This window comes from Tursiops truncatus, chromosome 17, assembly GCF_011762595.2.
Source record: "Tursiops truncatus isolate mTurTru1 chromosome 17, mTurTru1.mat.Y, whole genome shotgun sequence".
NCBI lineage: Eukaryota > Metazoa > Chordata > Mammalia > Artiodactyla > Delphinidae > Tursiops > Tursiops truncatus.
In genome coordinates, this window is record NC_047050.1 from 74,769,178 (window position 1) to 74,790,990 (window position 21,813).

The 21,813-nt window shown below is 56.5% G+C and overlaps 1 protein-coding gene across 3 annotated transcripts in view; it reads right to left on the minus strand.

Annotated features, from left to right (window-relative positions):
• Positions 1 to 21,557, minus strand: part of KCNK9 (potassium two pore domain channel subfamily K member 9) — a 101,960-nt gene extending 80,403 nt beyond the window's left edge. For all 3 annotated transcript variants that reach the window (XM_073794792.1, XM_019931964.3, XM_073794791.1), the window contains exon 1: positions 20,755 to 21,557. In XM_073794792.1, the coding sequence (XP_073650893.1) occupies positions 20,755 to 21,433 (679 nt within the window). In that variant the 5' untranslated portion in view covers positions 21,434 to 21,557. The remainder of the gene's footprint in view (positions 1 to 20,754) is intronic.
• Positions 21,558 to 21,813: the final 256 nt, after the last annotated feature.

Below are 21,813 nucleotides of genomic sequence, written 5' to 3' on the forward strand. Positions count from 1 at the left end.
CACTGATCCCCGTGGGGTGAGCCTGGGGCACATGGCCTGGGGGCCCGCAGCTCCTGGGTCCTGTCCTCCGAGCACCTGGGCCCACCCATGCCTGCGGGGACTTGGGGAGTCATGCCCGAGGCCAGCAGGAGCTGGCAGAGACTCTTCCGGCTGGCACAGCCTCTGCCCAGGGCCAGTCAAGTGCAGGCTCCTGACCTGGCCTGGGCCAGCAGCGGCAGAGGTGGAGGGACCGGAAGTTCCAGTGCCCAATCCTGCAGGGGTGTCACAGGGGGCAGGGCAGGTCCCAGCTTCAGGAAGGAGCCTTCCCCTTCAGCTGCCCACCCTGACCTCCTGCTTCACTGGCCTCAGGAATCAGCAAGGGCCTCGTCCAGGGCCTGCAATGGCAGCTCCTGAGGCCAGCTGGGCCCTGCATACCTCCAAGGGGCTAGAGTTGGACAGCACTGAGGGCCACCTCGGGGACAGTCCTCGGGCTGGGGGAGGGGCAGAAGGGAGGGATCCTCCCCATGGAGGAAGCTGCCCTCCTGCCACTTCAGCATCTCAGGTCTGCCTCCCCCTTCCCTGAGGCCACCACCCTACCCAGAGCCTCCCTCTGCACCCAGAAGGCATGAAGGCTGCAGCCCACCGCTCCCCCCCTCCCCTCCACACCCTGCAGCCCACCCTTCCCCTGCAGCCAGAGGTCCTTCTCAAGTGCACCTTGCAACCCCTTGCACTCAAGTGCATGCAGTGGTTTATTTAGCCGAGGTAGTGTCTGGAAGTTAGTTAGGTGATCTCTCACTGTGTGCCGGGCTTGGCACTTGTACTGTCTCTCTGAATCTACACACAGCCCTTTGAGGTTGACACTCACGACCCCTACTCTGGAGTTGAGAAAACGAGGGCACAGAGAGGTTAAGTAACGTGGGCAAGAAAGCCACACACTAGCAAATGGCTAGGCCAGGATTTGAGCCCCACTGGCCCAATTCTCCAATTCCAGAGCTCTGCCACCTCCCTCAACTCTCCCAGGTCTCACGCATCCAGCCCAGGGCACTCGCTCTGGCCTCATCCCCAGCCTTCTTTCAGTCCCTCTCCTGCCACAGGGCCTTTGCACATGCCACGCGGGTCCCTTGTCCTGGGCAAGTAACTTCTCCCTACGTCAAGTCTCAGTTTAAATGGCACTACCGGGGGACGCTGTCCCTGACCCCCTAATCGGAGTTTAGTCGCCAGCATTCACTCTCATAGCGCCCACTTCTTGCCCTTCACAGCACATCCCACGACTTGGAGCTTCAGATTTGTGTCTTCCTTGTTTAACAACTATCTCCCGGAGCAGACATGTGGCTTTCGTGTCTGTTTCATTCGCCTCTGAGCCAACCGCATCAGGCAGAGTCCAGCACATCAACATCATCATCACAGCGTCCACTGTCCATCCATTACGGACCACATTCCAGGTACCAGGCCAAGCACTTTACCCGCTTTATCTCACTTAATTCTCAGAAAACCTCTCAGAAGCAGACACCTGTCTACCCATTTTACACATGAAAACACTGAGCTGCTCAAGAGAAAGGCCAGGACAAGCACTGGCAAAGCCTGAGTCCACAGTGGTTCTAACCAGGGAGCAGAGCTCCTCTCACCAGCAAGCTGCTTCACGCATGCGCATTGGATGAAGAGACAGCAGGGCAGCCTGGAAGGATGTGGGCCAGAGGGACCAGCCTGAGCCAAGGTGGGAAGCAGGAGGCACAGACCACAGTGTGAAGGAGAGAGGATGCTGGCAGAGATGGGTAGAGTCGTGGGGTGAGGTCCACACATCTCCGAGGTTTGGACTTGACCCTGCAGACTTCCCAGAGCCCCTGAGGGTTTGGGGGCGGGACAAGGGCCACAGGCTTTAGGAAGCTCACCCCACACCACAGGGGACAGCAGGCTGACTGCTCCCTTTGCTGGAAGGTACTAGAGTCCCAGAGGCTTCCGTGGTGAGGCCAGTGGTGGGTTGATCCTATGTCAGGGGGTGGGGCACTGGCCACCTGCAGTGGACGCCTGGACCCAGCACCCTACTTAGAGAGGTCTGCACGTGGACCAGTGCACAGAGTGACGCTGTGGAGAAATTTAACTGACTGGCAGCTTGCCTGGCCCGTGGTCAGAGCCGCACTCAGGGCTCAAGCCACCTGGAAAAGTGGCCCAGCCTCAGGTGGATGAGGGAAGGCCCCCTTCCTTCCCATGGCCTGCTCATCCAAAAGCTCCCAGCAACCCCAAGGGAACCAGACCAGGCCCTGCAGGTACCCTGGGATTTGGAGGAAAAGCTGCGAAATCAGCAGGCTCCTGAGTGAGCCAGGAGGGTGAGGGGTGCAGGGAGAACCCCACTCCCACGGAAAGCGGGGCTGCCCTCCCAACCGGACTGCCCACCACTTCGTGCAAACACCTGCCATTCAGATTCGTGGGCTGTGGTTTTTCCAGGATTTGCTTTTCTGAAAGACTTGGAGAATATTCTAGAACAATTAAATATGGCTCCTGTGGAAGCTGTTCCATTTCCATGCCTATATTCATTCAACAAACATTCTCCGAAGGCTTGCTCAGTGCCAGACACTGGCAGACACATGCCTCAGTCCCTGCTGGGGAGGCAGGGGGCAGGGGAGGAGTCAGACTTGGGAGGAGCTGGGCATGACACGGGGTGACAGGGGCTGAGATGGCGGGGGCCCCGGAGCTACAGGGACAACAGGAGGGACACCTAACCAGCCAGAGAGGAGCGGTCTTTAGTGGTTAGGGACTCCATCTACATGGCATAGGGTGCGGTGCTGAATGGGGCTGAGTGGTAGGCAACAGCTCAGACTGCAAGGGCCGTGGCGGGCAATGCCTGTGCGCTGCAGGCAGCTGGGAGCCATCGACAGCTTTGGAGCAGGGGAGTGACTCGATCTGATTTGATGGCCTGTGGCCAGCTCGGTGCATATCAGCACAGGCCTTGAGCCATCGCAGAAATGCATGCATTGGGACAAGGCCGAGTGGGTAATGTGGTCTCAGTGCAGTGTTGCATAATGCCCCGTGGCCCCCCGCCAGCCCCTTAAAAACAAATGCTTAGGTCATCCCCAGAGCAAGCCAAAAATCAGAGAGGGCTCCTCTGTGTGCCCAGAAAAGACTGAGGCTGAGCTGGAAAACAAAACCCAAAGGAAAAAACCCAGAACATTTCCGATGGCCGGGTCTCCTGGGTCTGGTGGGAGGCACGACTTCAGCCAGGGGCATCAGGGGCTGGGCGAGGGGACAGTAACAGGACAAGGTCCTGGCTGATGGCCAACGCCCCCTGGGTAGGAAGAAGCGAGTACAAGGTACCAACAGCACTTAACACCCCACCTTGTAAAGGTCACTGATGGGCCCTGCAAGATGTAAGACGAGGGCACCGGCCTGCCAGCATCTCCCCTGCCAGAGGGGTGGAGAGCAGGGGTCTGGACACCAGGCGTGAGCAGAAGGTAGCCAGGGAAAGCATCACCACCCGGGCCGCAGCTTCCTCTGCTCGCCTCTCCCACACGAGGTGATGCCCTGCCGCCAGCATTCCCCACCTCAGCTCCATCTTCTCTTCGGATGCCTTTGCCATGGGACTCTCGGGACACCCTGAGAAGCAAACAAAGCAGCCAGTGGCCTGTGTCGTCAGCAGCAGGTCCAAGGGTTTCCATCGCCAGCCGCCGGAGACCTCAGAGCCAACCTCGTCCGCGGACTCACTTCCCACTCAGGAGTTAAAGCCCAGACAGGGAAGGGAAACCTGCCCGAGGGGTCGGAGCTGACCACGCGGCTCCAGATCACATACCAGGACGTGTGGTAGCTGACCATGGCCGAGGGCTCAGAGAGCTGTCCCTGTTACAAGGGGTGGACAGGCGGAATCTGCAAGGCCTCTGAGCAGGCTGCCAGGAGGTCCCTTCTACCCCAGAAGTCTGGGCTTCATGTTCCCTAGGCCTTCAGGCACATGTGAAGTCGGGCACACAGCCACACCCCCTTCTCCATCATCTTCCAATGACTGGTCTAAGTGTGGCCACAGGATCCACCCCTGGCCAATGAGGGAGAAGCAAAAGTTGCTGGGTGGGGCTTCCAGGAAAGTTCGTTCAAAGGGCAATCTCAGCTGGCATACCCCTTCTGACCTTTAGCCCACCCTTCTTCTTCCTGCCTGGAACATAGATATGATCAACATGGGTATAGATGACAACACGTAAAGAAGACCAAGCAGGAAAATCAAAGGAACTGGGAGCCCAGATGGCCCTGGACAGAGCACCGCAGAGACTAGCACGGTCACTCCCTGATGTTCCACCCAGACATCCCCTGGGAACTCCACGTCCTCCGGTTGTCTCCAGGTCAGCCACATCTCAACACAGCCCACATCGATGCTCGTGACACCAACACATTACTCAGCGAGCCCTTCTTGTGCAATTTAGCGCCAAACACTACAACAGGAGTTATAACATTTGACATGTTTTCTTTTTGTCCTTTATCCTAGGAAACTCCATGTAAATTTGAACTTCTATCGTGGCCATCATGAGAGTTAATACACATGAAACACACGCACACAGCCCAGATTCCTGGACCTTTGTACCTTATTTTTACGCATTTTGTTATAAGCAATATCAAAATCTTCCTAGAAGAGAGACGGTAAAAATAAGCTCAACACATGTGTGTATACATATATATATATATACACAGACACACATACACACACACACACACATATATAACAAATGCTAATAAAAGAAAGCAGGCACAGAAATAATATCAAGAAAAAAAGAACCCAAAAGGCAAAAAATATCAAACACAATAAAAAAAACCATGTTTTATAAAGGCAAGCTTATCTCCACACCAAGAAGGAATGAGAAACACGAACCTTTATGCATCTAACCAGATAGCTTCAAAATACATAAAACTAAAATTGACAGAAATACAAGGAGAAAGTGACAAACCACAGTGATGAAGGACTGAAAGAGACACTAACAATCTCTTTCAAAAATAAAGTAGACCTAATAATAATGACAATCAGATGATGATAAGGCAAGGGTACAAGCAGAGATGTCTACAGAGCTACAGGCAGCTGAAGGAAATGAGTGAGGTGACCTGATGTGATGGTGGGGACTGTGGCAAACCGGACAGAGCACGTGCTCCATTAAAGGCATGAGAATTAACAAAATAATGATCATTTAAAACAGTATAGAAGCACAGGTGTGCAGGCTGATTTAGCCAATAATCACTAGTTTCAACCCTTGAAAGGCTGTGAACAACATAATAAACAAGTTTGACTTAGATTTATACAGAACTTCATGCACAACAAAGAGATAAGTTCTTTTCAAATATACATGGAACGCTACAAAAAGTAATCACTGAGCTACAAAGAAAAATTACAGTAAATCTTAGAATATAGAAATTATGCTTTAGAAATGTGCCTACAGACAGTGAACACTCAATAAACATTAGCTCTCTCAAACTTTCGGAATGCAATAGCTAACAATTTTCTCAACAACTTGAGGGCGATTATTATTATTATCTATCATTCCTATTATTCCTATCATTATCCTCAATTTTATAGATGGGAAAAGCCCAAGGTCACAGTTAGCAAATGTCCAAGAAAGAATAATACCCAGGCAGTCTGGCTCCAAAGCTTATAACCAACTATGCTAACTTTATGTGTGTGTCTGTGTATGTGCATAATTTTAAAACACATACACACACTTCAAATAATTCTTGGATTAAAGAAAATACTAATTTTCAAGTTATTTACAAATAAGTGATAATGAGAGACCTGTGGGATATAGCCAAAGTGGCATGCAGAGGAACATGTATAGCCTTTGATACATTTATTTAAGAAACACAAACTGTCAGTGTGTGAAGGGCGGAAAAGAAAAATAAAACTAAAGAATGTAAAGTAAGTATTTAATAAATACAAAAGCAAAAATCAGTAAGATAGATAACCTTACTATACTATAATAAAACCAAGAGCTGGTTCTTTTGAAAGATCAATATATGTTGGCAGCTAATTCAAAATATTTTCAAGCAATGTAACGGCCAAAGGGAACTTGTGAGCAGGCCAGAGCCTGCACAGGAGCCAATTTATCCTCTTCTACACAGCAACCTGCTGGCAGCTGTTACCTGGAAGTGGGGCTAAGGGGCTAGACTGTGACGAGAGACTTCCACTTTTACTTTATGTTTTGTTCAAATATATACTAAGGTAGAGATTAGAAGTATAATAAACCCCCAAACCCAAATAATCAAACTTCAGTAATTAACAACCTATGGCCAATCTCATTTCATCTGAACCTCCACCCACTTCCCCTGCAATTCAGATAATTTTGAAGCAAATCCCAGACATATCATCTCATCTCTAAACCTTTCAGTATATATCTCTAAAAGATAAGGACTCATTTATTATATATAACCATAATTAAAATAATCACACCAAACACTTAACATTAGTATGTATGTGTTTCATTACAGAAGTACTACATGCTACCTGTTAGAAAATTCAATTAAGAAGTTTAAAAGAAGCACAGTAGACCTCATATACCCCAAAACATGCTGAAGGATCACCCGGAGTGTACAAATGGGGACACTGAGGCTGAGACCAGTGAAGGGGTTTGCCCACCGTCTCCCAGCCAGTAAGAGCTGGAGCAGGGAGTTGAGCCCGGGCCTCTTGATGACACATCCCAGGCTGGGTCCGCTCTACCGTGGCAGCCTTTTGACCCAACATATAACCAGATTTTGAAAATAATGATAGGATAATTAATACATCGGGGCAACAGCAGCTCCTTGGCCGTAAGGATATATGCTCACACTCTTACATGTGATAGGGCAGAGACCAACGTTTACGGAGGGAATTCTGCACGACAGGCCTGGATAGGTACTTTCATTTCCATTGTTCTGCTCTTAGCAGTCCTAGGAAGATACTATGGGCTGAATTGTGTCCCCCAAATTCATATGTTGAAGTCCCAACCCCCCACTCAGAATGGGACCAAATTTGGAGATGGGGGTATTTAAAGTGGTGATTAAGTTAACATGAGGTTGGTAGGGTGGCCCTAATCCAGTGTGACTGATGTCCTTATAAGAAGAGATTAGGGGCTTCCCTGGTGGCACAGTGGTTGAGAGTCCGCCTGCCGATGCAGGGGACATGGGTTCGTGCCCCGGTCCGGGACGATCCCACATGCCGCGGAGCGGCTGGGCCCGTGAGCCATGGCCGCTGAGCCTGCGCATCCGGAGCCTGTGCTCCGCAACGGGAGGGGCCACAACAGTGAGAGGCCCGCGTACCGCAAAAAAAAAAAAAAAAAAAAAAGAAGAGATTAGGACACAGACGCCCATAGAGGGACAACCACGTGAAGACACAGAGGAAGCAAACCTGCCAACACCTTGATCTCAGACTACTGGTCTCCAGAATTGCAAGAATATAAAGTTCTGCTGTTTAAGCTACCCAGTCCATGGTGCTTTGTTATGGCAGCCTGAGCTCGATACAGAGGTAGATGGTACACTGTCTATTTCACAGATAAGAGAACGGCACATCTTAGAGCTATGAAATGGGCAGCATTTGAACCCGGATGCGAGTCCAGAGCTATGCTCTCTCCACGGCGCCAGGCAGCTAAGCACGGAGAGCAGGAAAGGCTCAGCAGGGGGTGCGGACAAACTGCTGGTCAGCCAAGAGGACGAGCAGACTGCACCTGCCTTGGCCTCATCGTGGGCAGGTGTATCTCCTGCCCTTACGCTCTGGACTTTGTCGTGTGACTTGCCTCAGACAACGGTTACGTGGAAGAAATGACAGCACGGTAGCAGGGTCATGGCATAAGACACCTCACTTGCTTTCACTGCCCTCTTGCACCTCTGCCATCACCAAGAGGAAAACACACAGTGGCTTGGAACAGAGCTGCCCCGTCAGCTTCAGACCAGCAATGAGAAAAAAGCTGCCCAGCTGAGTGCTCTGGAGCGGTCAAGCCCATCTGAGCCACAGTCTGTGAACAATAATAAATGGTCATCGTTTGAAGCCTCTATATTTGTGGGTGATTTGTTACACGCCACTAGCTAACTGATACAGAAGGTCAAAAGAAGCAGTATATAATGAAGCAGTAACAAGCACAGGCTCTGAAGTCAGACTGCCTGGGTGTAACTCCTGACTCTGACATTATTTTGCTGTGTAACCTTGGGGAAATTGCTTGACCTCTCTGATCTTCCATAGCCACATCTGTAAAATGGGAATACATGAAAATATCTACCTGATAGGGTTGTTGAGAGGATGCAGTTAATTGAGATGGTTATCTGTAGAAAAACAAAACCCCATGAGTGATAGCTCTATTGTTGTGACAGGGACTAGAGATTAAGCTTGTCCTGGGGTGCTCTGGTCAGCCTGACCAAGATGACAGACCTTTCGTCTTCTTTTGTTTTAACATCAGTCCCACATCTGCCTTTCCCTACTAATTTAGTGAGGCAGTGAGCTCCCTGTCACTGGAGCGCCAAGCAACGATGCCATCCTGAAAGGGTAGAACCAGATGACCTTTGAATCCTGTCAGACAATAATCACCGAGGCAGGTCTTCTGCCCTGTATCCAACCCATGATCCCAGGAAGGTGAACAGTGGAATAAAGAATAGAAAGTTGGGCTTGAGGGCAGAAGACCTGGGTTCAAGTCCCAAACGCCACTGTGTGACCTTGGGGAGCCACTGGACGTGTCTGGCCTCGCTGGCATAACAGAGTTAATCCTAACCATGCCTATTTCACAGGGTTGTTATGTGGATGAGACATGGTAGTGGATGGGACCCTGCTTTGTGAACTAGATAACAGCAGGGACAAACGATCCGTATCCATAGAGTCCTCTATAGAGATGTCACTCCAGGCATATTGAGGGAAAAGCCCTCCACCTCTGAAGTCACATCTTTCGCTAGCTTGGGGTGGGCAGGTACATGGCAGGGATACTGCCATTGCCCATTCTATACCCATGGCACACATGACTAATCGATCACAGCACTCCTCCCCACTGGAGCTGCTTCTCAGCTCAGAGTCCCAGTGACGAAGCCAACTGGCTGGACCAGAACTGATGAGGCGAAACCTCCGGTCCTGGGAGCCAGACCAAGGCCCACTGGCTCCCCTGCCTCCACCTGGTTCCGGGGTCTCCAGGAGATTGTGGGTTCCAGGTGTCAACTGCCCCCACAAGACTCCCTTGGACTAGCTGAGTCTGGGATGAGGATGGGTTTTCACAGCTGTGGACGCCATCCCTCTGACCCCACCTGACCTGGTCCAGGCCACATAAACATTGCTAAGAGGATGTTCTAAAATAGTAAGAACATCCAAAAAATGTCTTCAACACCGCTGAGGGCTGCTGAAACTGCAGTGAGACTAGAAGCCCTGCACCATATGCTGTTGTTTACAAGACAACACACAACACTGCCAGGTGCTCGTGCCCTCTGACCTGGGAATCCCACCACCACAGCAAACCCTTAAGTAATAACCCAGCAGAATCTACACACACACACACACACACACACACACATTCAATAAAGCACTACCTATAATTGGCAAAAAAAAAAAAAAAAAACGAAAGACACATTAAAACACTATAAATAGAGAAGTGGTTAAATAGATGATCATACATTCATTTAGTGGATATGGAGCTGTGAAAATATATTTCCCTTAAGGCTGCGGAAACACAAGGTAATGTTTGGTATAAACTTTAAGAGAAAAAGACTCTGAGATGCCTAGACACCATGGGGGCCTACCAATACCTATCTCTACTCCTTCCCCACCTTCAGAACCCATTTGGCTTGAAAAGCAACATGCTACATTTTCCCAGACTGCCTTGCAGATAGAGTTGGCCATAAGACAAAGTCCTGGCCGATGACGTGTAAGTAGATGTCCTTAGGTGGACCATACAGGCAAGCTGTTTAGAAAGGAGCAGGCTCAGCTGATACATGCCTTTGTCTTTTGTTCTTTTTTCCTGCCAGGAAAGGATGCCGGAGGTGATGCTGGAGTTAGGGTAGCCATCTTGGAACCATGAGGCACCAGCCTGAGAACTAAAGCCAAGCTAAGACGGCTGAGCAGAAAGATAGAAGGAGCCTGAGTCTCTAAAGGCATCGTGGAGCCACCTGTCAGCCCATCTACCTGCCCCAGACTCCTTCATTGCTGTTTGGTCATTGTTACCTGGGTTCTCTGCTACTGGCAGCTGAACCAAGTCCCTTACAGATTCATCCTGATGAAAGGATAAAAACAGTGAGCACAGTTGGGCGACGAGGAGAGTGGGAACATGAAAAGCTAAAGCCATTCCTGCATGTGACCACGAGCCCACAGGGGAGTGGTGGGGACTGTTCTCCCCTCTTTATAAAACGACCTCTGCCACGGCTCACTTCTTCCCCTCTTCTGTGATGCAGGAGCTACTCTGCGGACCAACACACACTGGGCATCCACTGCGTCGGCGAACACTTGTCCCAAATGGATGCTAGACCAACTGTGCTAACTGCCAGGGCTCCTCAGCACTGGGGGCGCAAAGAGGTCTTTATCTCCCCGGAAATGGCGCTCACACTGGGAAACCCTTCATTACGACCAGACTCAAAGGGAACATTCCCCCGCAGCCTGCAGCAGCCCTGGGCGAGGCCCATTCCTGGGGCGCAGACGAGACGCGTGGTTAGAGCCCAGCCAGGCCAGCCCTGCATCATGAGCAGTCATCTCCCACCAGAGTCCAAGAGAGAAAAGGTCCCGACACTGCAGGTGCAGCCCGTGGGACACCGAGCTGCCTCCAGACGTACCTGGGGCCTCGCCGCTGGGCTGGAGCAGGAACCACACCCTCCGTGCTCCCTGACACACAACAACGCTGCCTAGAGCTTCTGCGTGAGGTGGGGAAGCCAAGCGCCCTCCTACGGTTCCCCCCAACACCTCCAAGCTCACCCCACCTGCCCAGAGTGAGCGAGCCCGCCTCAGCCCCACCTGGGCTCCCACCCCCCATCCACATGGGACTGTGCCTGAAAGCTCAATGCCAGAGTCACCTCCCTCCCGACGTGTGGCTGTGAGGCCTCCTCTGGGCAGGAGGAGGGGGCAGGGAGAGGAAGGGATCCACCTCCCAGGCACTGACTGCGCACACGCACACGCCACACCGCTCGGCCCCCTCTGGCCATGATTCGGAAGGTGGCTTTTTCTCCCAGTCTGCAGAAGAGGCTCCGGGAAGGGAAGTCACCAGGCCAGGGGACATTCTGCACTTCGGGGAATATCTGGCAACGTCTAGAGACATTTTTATTTGTCACTACTGGGTGGGGGAGGGGGTTGCCACTGGCAACCAGAGGATGGAGACCAGGGAGGCTGCTCCGTGTCCTGCGATGCACAGGACAGTCCCCACTGCAAAGAGGTATCCAGCCCCTAATATCAGTGGTGCACGGGGAGAACCCTGCCCCAGCCCGAGGTCACCCGGTGACCAGAGCCAGGGCCCTGCGTACAGCCCGCGGTCTCTGCAGCCCTCACGCCAGGATCCTCACTGCGGGCCATGAGCAATCACGGTCTCCTGCCCGCAGAAGTGGGGACACTGCCAGTGGGCACCACGGAAGTACCTAATGGAATCCCCAAGAGTCAGCAGGTAGGTCCTCACCAAGCTCCCCTGTGCACAAAGGTGTGGGAGAGAGACAGCAAGGGGGGCCGGCGTGCACACGGGGCAGGTCCAGGGAGCAGCTGTGCCCAGCCTGGACACCTCAGGGCCGCAGCTCCCAAAGTGGCTGCCGGCGCCCGGCTCTGCCCCTCACTCCCAGCAGGCCTCACCCGCCCCTGAAACCCACAGCACCCCAGATGTGTGCCAACCTGCACGCCTCCAACAAATGGCCAACAGGGACCAAAGACACCACTGCCGCGTGCTTCACGTTTACTGACATTTTTGTCCCTGAGTATAACATCTTGTTCCTGACGGGCCATCGTGGGGTCAATCATCAAACACCTTCTGGGGCCCGGTATGTGCCAGGCGCTCGGGACACTGGGATAAAAGGCCTGACCCCAGCCCTCAAGCGCCTTTCATGTGAGCAGACCTAGCACAGTGCAGGCCCCTGCTGTCACCTACTGACCAGCGTCCAGAGGACAGACACGAGCAGTCTCAGCATCTTGTGAGTGCAGGGGGCCAGGCTGGGTGGAGGGGACAGCACGGGCAAGGTCCCAGGTGGGAACTGCCCGGCAGTGGTGTCCCAGGGGGCGTGGGGAGAGGTGGAGGGAGGTCTGGGGGCCCACAGGGCGGGAGGGGTGGGCAGGGCGCAACAGGGCGGAGGGCTGGGTGCTGTGACAACACACTGAGCGCCTCAGCCCCGGGCAAACGCCTGGTGATGCTGCCCGCTGGGAGCCTCTCGCCTTGGTCTAGCAGGGCTGGTGACAGCCCAAGGCTGTTTCACGGGTGGGCGTCTCTTCCCGCCAGGTGCCGGACAGACTCGCACGAGCCCGTCACTAGCGATGGCCTTGGGGACCGAGATCACACATCTAAGGCGTGGGAGTGAGAAGCTGCCCATTTGGCGAGACGGTCCCTAACCTGCTGTCCTCCCTGAAAACCAACAGCTGAAGTTCAAAAGGCCAGGCCTCTGCCTGCACCTGCCCAGTGGCCCCAAACCACTCAGCTCAACGTCCCCCCAGCTCTCAGGGCCGAGTGCGTACCCTGGCCGCCGGCAGGTGCCCTGAGTGGCCCTGGGGACTCAGTTGCCCCCTGTGGAGGCTGTGGAACAAACACATGCCCGGGGCACCCTGCAGGAGGCGTGGTGGGCCTGGCTCTGACCCGAGAAGTTGGGGGTGCAGGGGTGTCGGTGGCAGAGGAAGATGGTGGCATGGGCTTCAGAAAGGTCACCGTGGCTGCAGGGTGGAAGGTGGCCTCCCGGAAAGCCGTATTTTCTCAACAGGGCTGGGTTGAGAAAACCTACTGCCCAGGGTTGGACCCCACGGCTCCAGAGGCCCCCAGCCTGGCATCCCACCACGGGAGCCTCCTTCCGCTGGATGTCAGAAGCTTTTCCATCTCCGGGGTTGCTCTCTGAGTACAGAGTGGGCATGGGGCAGCCCCCCAACGAGGGTCAGGGCCACGGCACCCAGCAGGGGCGGGGGCTGGAGACAGGCAAGGGATGGGATGTCCCCCGGGGGGGAGGGCGGGAGAGCAGGGCTGGGAAGCTGCAAATGACGACTCTCCAATTTGCCAAGAGCCCCGGAGTGCAAGGAGGTGCGAGGCACCTGGCAGCCACCGTCAGCACAGCAGAGCCCCGGGGCTGTGGCAGGAGGCCTTCCACGGTCGTTCTGGCACGTTCTCTGATGCTCGAGAGCCACCAAGCTCTACGTCCCCATTTCACAGATGAGAAAAAAGCCCCAGGCTAAAGGGACGTGCCTAGGATCAGGCCTCCAGGACAGGCAGACGTGAGCAGTCCTGCCCACGGCTACGGGACCGCCGGTGATCTGCCTGCCGCCCGCGGCCCCGAGTCCCTTGGACTCAGGCTCTGGAGGCAAGCGGCACCATGACCCGCTCCTGCGGATACAAGACCAAGGCCAGAGGTAGGGCCTGGCCCCAGCCCCCTCCGCTCTCCATGCGCCCAGCCCAGCACGCCCCTTGCCACCCAAGGGCACCTGCACCCTCACGCCAGCCACAGCTCATCCACAGCGCCATCCTTCACCTCATTGCCACCCAGTGCTCTTCCCAGGGCTGGGGACACGACGAGGGTGAGGGCAGTTCAGGGCAAGCCCACCGCACGGGGCAGCCCTGCCTTTGGGCAGCTGTTTCCCGGCCAGGCCTGTCATCGCTCAGGACCCCAGGAAGGAGCACGGTGGCGGAGGTGGCTGAGGGCTACAGCCGGTCATCAGCTGGGGACCCCCTGCTTCTCCCGGGCCCAGGGACAGACATCTCACAGCATCCTGGCAAGCCGGGCCAATGCATTCACAGACGCTCCTAAATTTTCTCATCTTCCCCTGCTGCAAATTTTTCCATCAACCATCCCTTCTTCTCTGGGTCCACAGCACAGAGCTGTTTTGCGCTCCGAGATCAACGTCAGGGCCTGGATTCACCCCAGGCCAAGACAGAGAATAAGAGAAGTTCACATGAGCCAGAGGCTCGAAACGTGTCAATGCAGGGAGGGGGCCGCCCAGAAATGCTGGGGTACTGACTGGGAGCGTGAACAAAAGTACAGTGCAGACCAGCGGAGGTGAGAAAATTCTCTGCTCTCCCTGCGTGATCAGACCCGACTGGGAGAGCACACTGAGTGCACCAGAGCTGCTCAGAGGAGAGCGGCCAGCTTACAAGGTGTTATCAACAGAAATGCAGGGGCCCTGGGGCCATCTCCAAATCCCCAAGACTGTTACAGGACAGGAAGTGAACCACGCTCTGCTCAGCCCTTCTGCTGGAGAACTGTAAGCCACAGGGTGGGTGCCTGCAGCTTAGAAGGGAGAACCTTCTACAGACGGAGGTCCCAGAGTTGGGACAGGCAGAAGGGAAGTTTGAACAAAATCCCTTAAGGAAATGAACACCAGACCCCGCCCCCGCTCCCCGGCCATGGGTGGCCTGGAGGAGGATATCCGCGGGGTGGAGGGGAAGGATTCTCAACCAGACTCTCTCATCCCAGATTCCACTGCCCATGGACTCTTTTTTTTTGGCTGCATCGAGTCTATGTTGCTGCGCACGGGCTTTCTCTAGTTGCGGTGAGCAGGAGCTACTCTTCGTTGCAGTGTGTGGGCTTCTCATTGCGGTGGCTTCTCTTGTTGTGGAGCACGGGCTCTAGGCGCACGGGCTTCAGTAGTTGTGGCTCACAGGCTCAGTAGTTGTGACTCGTGGGCTCTAGAGCGCAGGCTCAGTAGTTGCGGCGCACGGGCTTAGTTGCTCCACAGCATATGGGATCTTCCCTGACGAGGCATCGAACCCGTGTCCCCTGCATTGGTAGGCGGATTCTTAACCACTGCGCCACCGGGGAATTCCAGGGTCCTTGCCTCCGAACTCCCTCCCAGAGCACTGCCAAGACCAGGCGTTACATTCATCTCCTCCGGCATTTTCCCTGGTCCTCTGGCGCGGCTGGTGTGAAGACAGTGCGGGGCTGCTCTGTGTTCTGACTCACAGAGGCAGGTGCCCGGGGCTGCCCACCTGTCCATCCTAGCTCCCCAAGCCCATCCCACCCTGGGCCACTCCAGACTCACCTGCACTCTATGTAATGAGTTCCCTCTCCTTTCCTGGGCCTGGGCCCCCGAGTTCCACTTTCTAAATGGAGACCTTCAGGCCGCTCCTCAGGTGACCACCATAGAGACTGGCCAGCCCTTTAAGAGAAGACCCCCCCCCCAAGTACACACACCCCCTTCCACATGGAAGCCCACAGGTCAGAACTTCACACAATAACCTCAACGTTCATCTAAGCACACACACTGCACCACATGTGAAGTGATGAGCTCCCTGTCACTAGAGGCGTTCAAGAAAAGGCTGGCTGATGAGGCAGGATCGTGGGTGCTGGTAATGTTCTGTTTCTTGATCTGAGTGCTGGTTGCATGGCAGGGTTCGTTTATCGGAATCACTGAGCAATACACTTGTGACACGTGCGCTTCTCCACACGAACATTCTACTTTCTGAAAAATTAGAAGTGACTGGGATCGGCTGACCATTTGGCAGGAAGGAGATGAGGCTGGAACAACGTGAAAATCGCCTGCCATCGAGGCGTTAACACTCACTGAGCCCTGCCAGGGGTGCCGTGCACCCACCCTAACCTGCCCATGGGAGGAACTGGGTAACATCCCACTGACGGAGGAAGGACGAACAATGCACGGAGCCAAGTGAGTGCTCCGAGCAACGAGGAGTGAGCGACTGAGCAAGTGGACGACAGCACAGAGGGAAGAACGGACGGATGCGGGGACGTGTGCAGCCTGACAGACACGCGCAGGGAGGGCTGGCTGAGCGGCAGTGTGGGGGATGGATGGGTGCAGGTGCGAACGCAGGTCCACAGGGGAAGACATGTACACGGAAGCCTGGCTCACCTCCCGCTCTGACCTCCCCGGACTCAGCAGATGAAAGTCCAGGCCATCCGGAGAGAGCAGGTGAAGGCAACAGATGTCTGCACACGGGGTCTCCTGTGATCCCCGCCGTCTCAGAGCCCTCAGCGGGGTGTCTCATACGCCTCGGGAGAGCCGTCTCTCTCAGGTCACCCCGAGTCAAGGAACCCACCCCTTTGCCTCCCCCAGGACATCTACAAATAGGCCGTGCTTGCTGGAGGGCCAGGGCCACGTCGAGCAAGGCCAGGTCCGGGCAGGCCTGGGAGGAGCTGAACACGGCACCTGTGCTCCTGCACCCGACCAGCTGCCATACTGAAAGTCACAAGGAGACCCCAGCCCTCCCGTCCAGCCCACGGTGTGCTGGGCGGCCGGGTCCTTCACCTGGGCCTGGCTGAGCAGCTTCCCTGAAGCGTGAAGGTAAAGGGAGAAGCAGAAAGACACAGATGGAACATTCCACAGGCCCATCCCTGGCTCCTGGGTGGAATCCATCTTTGGAGCCTGCGGTAAGGAGATCCGGACTGCAGAGTTCCAGGCCCTCGGCCTCAGTGGGCACTGCCTCCTCTGGGCCTCAGTTTCCCCATCTGTAAATTGGGGCAACACCTCCTCCCGCCTTGGGGGTGACGTGAGTGCGTGTGCGTAGAAGTGGTGCTTCCATCCTCGGTCCTTCTGGAGGTGACCACTCTGTGCGGGGCTCTGTGCGGGGCTCTGTGCGGGTCCCGCCGGTGCCGGGAGGAGACATGGTTCCTCCAGGGGCAGAATAAATGGCAGAAACAATGCTGGAGCTGGGGGAGGTGCGGAGGGCAGGGGGCACAGCTCGGGGGCAGTGAGGGGCAGAGGGTAAGCCGCGCCCGGCCCCTGGGCTGTCTGCCGGTGGCCCGGGAAGGGTTAACTGAGCTTAGCTGTCCCCACGCTTCACGCTGGACTGCACCCAACTGTTTGGGTTTCCAGCTCCCCTCCTGCCTCAAGGCCAGGCCTTATCTTGTCATCTAGACGGTCCCCAGAGCCCCAGAGGCAGCACAGGCCAGGGAGGGTCTGGCACGCAGCGAGAGTGTAAACCGTGGATCGAAACCTGCACCCCAGAGCGCGAGAGGAGGACATGGGAGACGCTTTCCACTTGGTGAGAAGTCTGTTCAAGGTCCTGCGGATGAGCGAGAAAAGGGGGCGCCCCACTGCCTTCTGGGGCGGGGGACCTTGAGCAGGGAGCCCGCAGGAGCGCAGACCTTCTGGGACTGTGCCCCACCCCGAGCCGGTGCCCTGGAGCAGCCACCCCGCCTTCAGCCGGCCCGAAGGGCCTGACGTCAGTCTGTTCCTCCTCCAAACAGCAGCAAAAACAAAACGCAGGGCCCTTCCTTCCCTCCTTCCCCTGTGAGGCCCAGGTTTTAAATCGGCCTCTTAGATCCTCCAAATGAGATCTGAATTCTAAGCACAGTTTCCTCTTTAATGATCCCGAAGGTGGTAACTACTTAGAACACAGATGTTAGAGTCGAAAGAGAAGTGTCTGGAGATTCCCGCTGTTGTCAGAAGTAGTCGCTGATGGCGGGACACAATTTTGGCCTCAAGCGCCTCCTGTAGGAAGAGCCCCCGTGTGCTGGGGGTTCCTTCCCGCCCAGGCCTTAGCCCTGAGCAGAGCAATTCGGAGCAGGCGCTCTACAGCCCCTGGCCGCGGGGACTCCTGACTGCCACCACTCCTACCAACAGCTCAGGAAGGCAGGTGGGAGGGTTTCCAACCCGCCTGCTAATCAGATGGGCACGGCAGGGGATGCAGAAGGAGTTTTCATCTTGAACACGATGGAGAGTTCCGAAGGCCTCGGGCTCGCCAAATTTAGAACGCAACAATACCATCTCCTGGGCAGCAGCTACAAGTGGCAAAGACATCAGAAGCAGAGAGCAGGGACGGACGGCACCCAGAACTGGAGCAGCGATGGCAGTGAATCTGCCTTCTTGGAGCCGGTGGGACCTGTGCTCGTCCCTCCTTAGGACAAAGATGCCTGTGCCTGGGCTCCCGGGAGAGCTGGCCAGCGGTCAGTGTGAGAGCCCGACAAAGGCTCTGACGAAAACGGCGGCCACAGGTCCAAGGCAGAGTGATAATTATACATGTTCTTAAAATCCCGTTCACGAGTGCGCTACTAACTGCATCCGGGAAGCAGCGTACATTAGCAGAGGGAGTGAGGGTGGTTCCCGCCCCACCTTGGAGACCCGAGCTCAGAGTTGAAGCATGCACACTCAAGAAACCGCTCAAGGTTAGATTAAAAAGAAGAGCGCCCCTGAAGACGCACCCGACTCATTACCATCATTGTCCGATAGGAGGCGCTTCCTTGGAGGGCCTGGCTTGGGGCTGGGTTTTGGTCTAGGCCTAGGAGCACCTTAATTTGCATTTATATTAAAATAGAAGAAAACAAACAGAATTAACTAGATAGGTGCTTGGTTTCCCGTAAATTCGAGCTCTTCAGAGCTAAACAGCTTCCTAGGGCAGAGTCAGGCTTAGCTGATGTCAAAATTCATGGATTCTCACCTACGAAGTGCACACAGCGCTGTACCAGGCGGCTGCAGGCACGAGGGATCCCACTGGCCCTTCAGAGTCGCCCTGGCGGAAGGTTACGGCGTCACGCCCCTTCTACAGGTGGGGAAACAGGCTGGGAGTCAGCACACCACCCTGCCCTTCATGGAACCCAGGTTCCAAGCCCGGTCAGCGGGCTCCAGGTTCAGCATCTTTCCACCACAGGGCGGCTGAGTTAGGACAGTCTTTTCTTCCTAGCCTTACACATATATTCCACCCTCTCTTTCCGGAAAATCTGTTGAAAACTCAACAAAAGAAGTGAGGAATAAGCCAGCACGGTCATCGGCTGCCCCTCCACACGCTCCACCTGGCCACCCTGCTTTGCCCCTCCCTCTTTGGAGCCCTAACCATTAGAGGCATATGCCCAGAACTGCCAATCAGAATCAATACACGCAATCGATAAGAACCTTATCAGGTAAGTGGAACATCTCTAGGTTTGATTTTAACTCCAACCGTCTCTTCAGTGTTGCAGTTCAACTCTTGGGACCGGCCAAAGGCTTCCTGTGCTCACTTCACTACTGGTGGCCAGCACGCTCGCAGCTTTCATCTGATTTGGGTCTACGTCACTCAAGGCACTTTAGGGAACGATGAGTGCTTCCCCTCCCCAGGGGTGGTCAGTTCTGGAGGCATATCCCCGGCTCTCTGGCTCTCCCGCAAGCAGGCCCCTGCCCCGCAGGATGGACGCCCTGTGCATGTGTGTCACGGCCACAGCTCACACTGGAAGTGTGAAGAACAGGAACGATGGTTATGACTGGCTGGCCCTTTCAGGAGCTGGAAGCACAGGGTGGGAAAGGAAGGACTCTACTGTGTTTTGGCCCCTGGGCCAAGGACATGTGGCAAGAGGAGCAAAGCTGGTTCCACAGACAACAGAAGGACAATTTCCTCCTGAAAACATAAAAACCTACACCAATGAATTAAACATTTCAAACAAGATGACTCTCTTAAAAACTCTTTTCAACCAAGAAGGAAAGACAAGCCGTCCTGTGCTGGTGCTTCCTGTTGCATATGGCACTGAGAAATCCTGTTTTTTCGGCACGCAGAGCTTTCCAGAGAGAGAAAAATATCAAGGGGAAAATCAGAGAAGGAGGTCCAGAGAAGTCAGGCAGGAGGGACGGAGAGAAGGATGGGGAAGACGAGGCCTCTTCTCAGGGCACAGGGGCACAGAGAACTGGAGGGGAGCAAACTAGAGGTGGCCCCGAGCCAATACAGTGGCCCTGACAGGTCCACGGAGGTGGCCATGAGAGGCCGGGTGCCGCGCTGGGACAAGGTGCACACCACAGAGACACCACCCTGCCTCCTGCGGTGTGGGGAGGGCAGCCCCAAATCCACTGGGATGAAGTGACCTGCTCTATTTCCCACAGGTCTCCAAGGGTGATGGACGCAAGTTGCCTGAACCCCTTGGCCTCAGTGGGGGTCCTGCCCTAGGTGCCCACCAGAGGCTGCTTCACGGGCAGCACCTTCGGGCTCAGACCCACAGGAATCCCCAGGGTGTACCAACTGGACTCTCTCCCTGGACCGGAGCTGAACTTCCCCGGCTTCTGGGCAATACGCACACGTGCCTTACCCACCGGCACAGCCTGGGGGTGGGCTGGTCCTGCCCCCCCACGGGCTCTCCACCGCGCTCCTAGAGCCTCTCACCAGGCCGCCACCGCCCCGCCCCCGCCCCCATCACCAAAGAGCAAACCCTCTCCTCCCAGGGGCCTGGCACGACCAGGTTCCAGCATGGAAGAAGAGGAGCCAGGAGTCAGGAGAACTGAAACCTGGGCTCGGAGGAGGCTGGAGGCTGGCGAGGGTCAGCGCCTGCCTCGCTCCGAGAGCCGTCCGCGGCCACCTGAGTCGGTCTCCGCGCCGCAGGTGCCAGGCCAGCCCTCTCCAACTCCCGGAGAGGTAGTAAGTGTAAGGCTTGGAGGCCCGCGCAGCCCAGCCCGCGCCGGGGCGGTGGGTGGGTGGGTGTCTGCTGTGGGATTATTCTTAGCGCTCCACTCTCTTTGCAAAAGTGGCGCCTCCGCCCTCCAGGCTCCGGCACGCTCGCTCCGGGCTCGCACGCCCGGCCCAGACACCGGCGCGGAGGAGGGCACCGGGTGGGGTCCGCGAGGGGTGAGACGGCGCGGAGGCGCAGGAGAGGCGGGGGCTCCCGGAGAGGAGGGGGCGCTGCGGGAGGGGCCCCGGCGACAGGCTGCGTTTAACCCTCGGCGCCCCGCACCCAGCCCTGCGCCGCGCGCTCAGCCGCCTCCCCGGACTCCTCCCGGGACGCGGGGAGCCGGGCGGCGGCGCGCCCAGCCCTTACCTATGGTGGTGATGACCGTGATGGCAAAGTAGAAGGAGCCGGCGAATTTCCACTGGACGCCAGCGCGGTGCGGCTCCGACTGCAGGATCACCAGCTCCAGCTGCCGGTAGTCCTCGCTGCTTATGTTGTACTTGCCCTTGATCCGGACCTCCTCCGCTTTGAGTTTTTCCTCCTCGCGCATCTCGTGGTCCGACTCGAGGGCGTCGAAGACGGCGGCGCCCACCAGCAGGTAGGTGAAGGTGCAGACGATGAGGGACAGAGTCCGCACGTTCTGCCTCTTCATGGCCGCCAGCAAGGAGCCGGCGCGGGGGGCATGTCCCGCAGGCTCGCAGCCGCGCGCGTCCCACTGCAGCGCCCGGCGGCCGCCGCCGCCTCCTCCGCCGCCGCCGCCGCCGCCTCCAAGTTGTAAGCGGCGGCGGCAGCAGCAGCAGCAGCAGCAGCAGCAGCAGCAGCGGGGAGGCGGGGGGCGGGGAGGCTGGGGGGGCCCCCCTCCGCCGGGGCCGCCACAGCCGCCGCCACCGCGAGGCGGCTGGCGGGGCAGGGGCGGCGCGGGCCCGGGCTCGGGCGAGAAGGCGGACAGGCACAGGAGGCTGCTCGAGCGCCGGGGCCAGGCGTCCGGGAGCCCCGACACCCTGCGCCAGACCCGGCCGAAACAGCCCGCCCCACTGCGCAGGGCCATGCACGGCGGCCCCGCCGGGCACCGCGCGGGCCTCGCTGCCCTCCGCACCCCGCCCCCAGCTCCCGCCGGAAAAGCAGGGGCGGGAGCGGGAGCCGGAGCGCGGCCGCCGGGGCCCGCGCCCCTCCGGGTCGGCTCCGGGGAGGCGGCACCCAGCTAGGAGACCACAGGTCCGCACGCGCCCCGCGGGACCTCCTGCCCCTTTTACCCCTCCGCGTTCCCCTTTGAGGGGGGTGAAAAAGTTTGCGAAGTGGCGGCGTCTCCGGAGTCCCCAGCGAGCGGGGAGGGGGCCGAGCAGGTGCAGCGGTTGGGGCGGCCGGGTGCCCGAAGGTCCGAGCGCGCTGCGTCCACCCGGGCGAGCCGGCACGCGGCGGGGTCCCAGC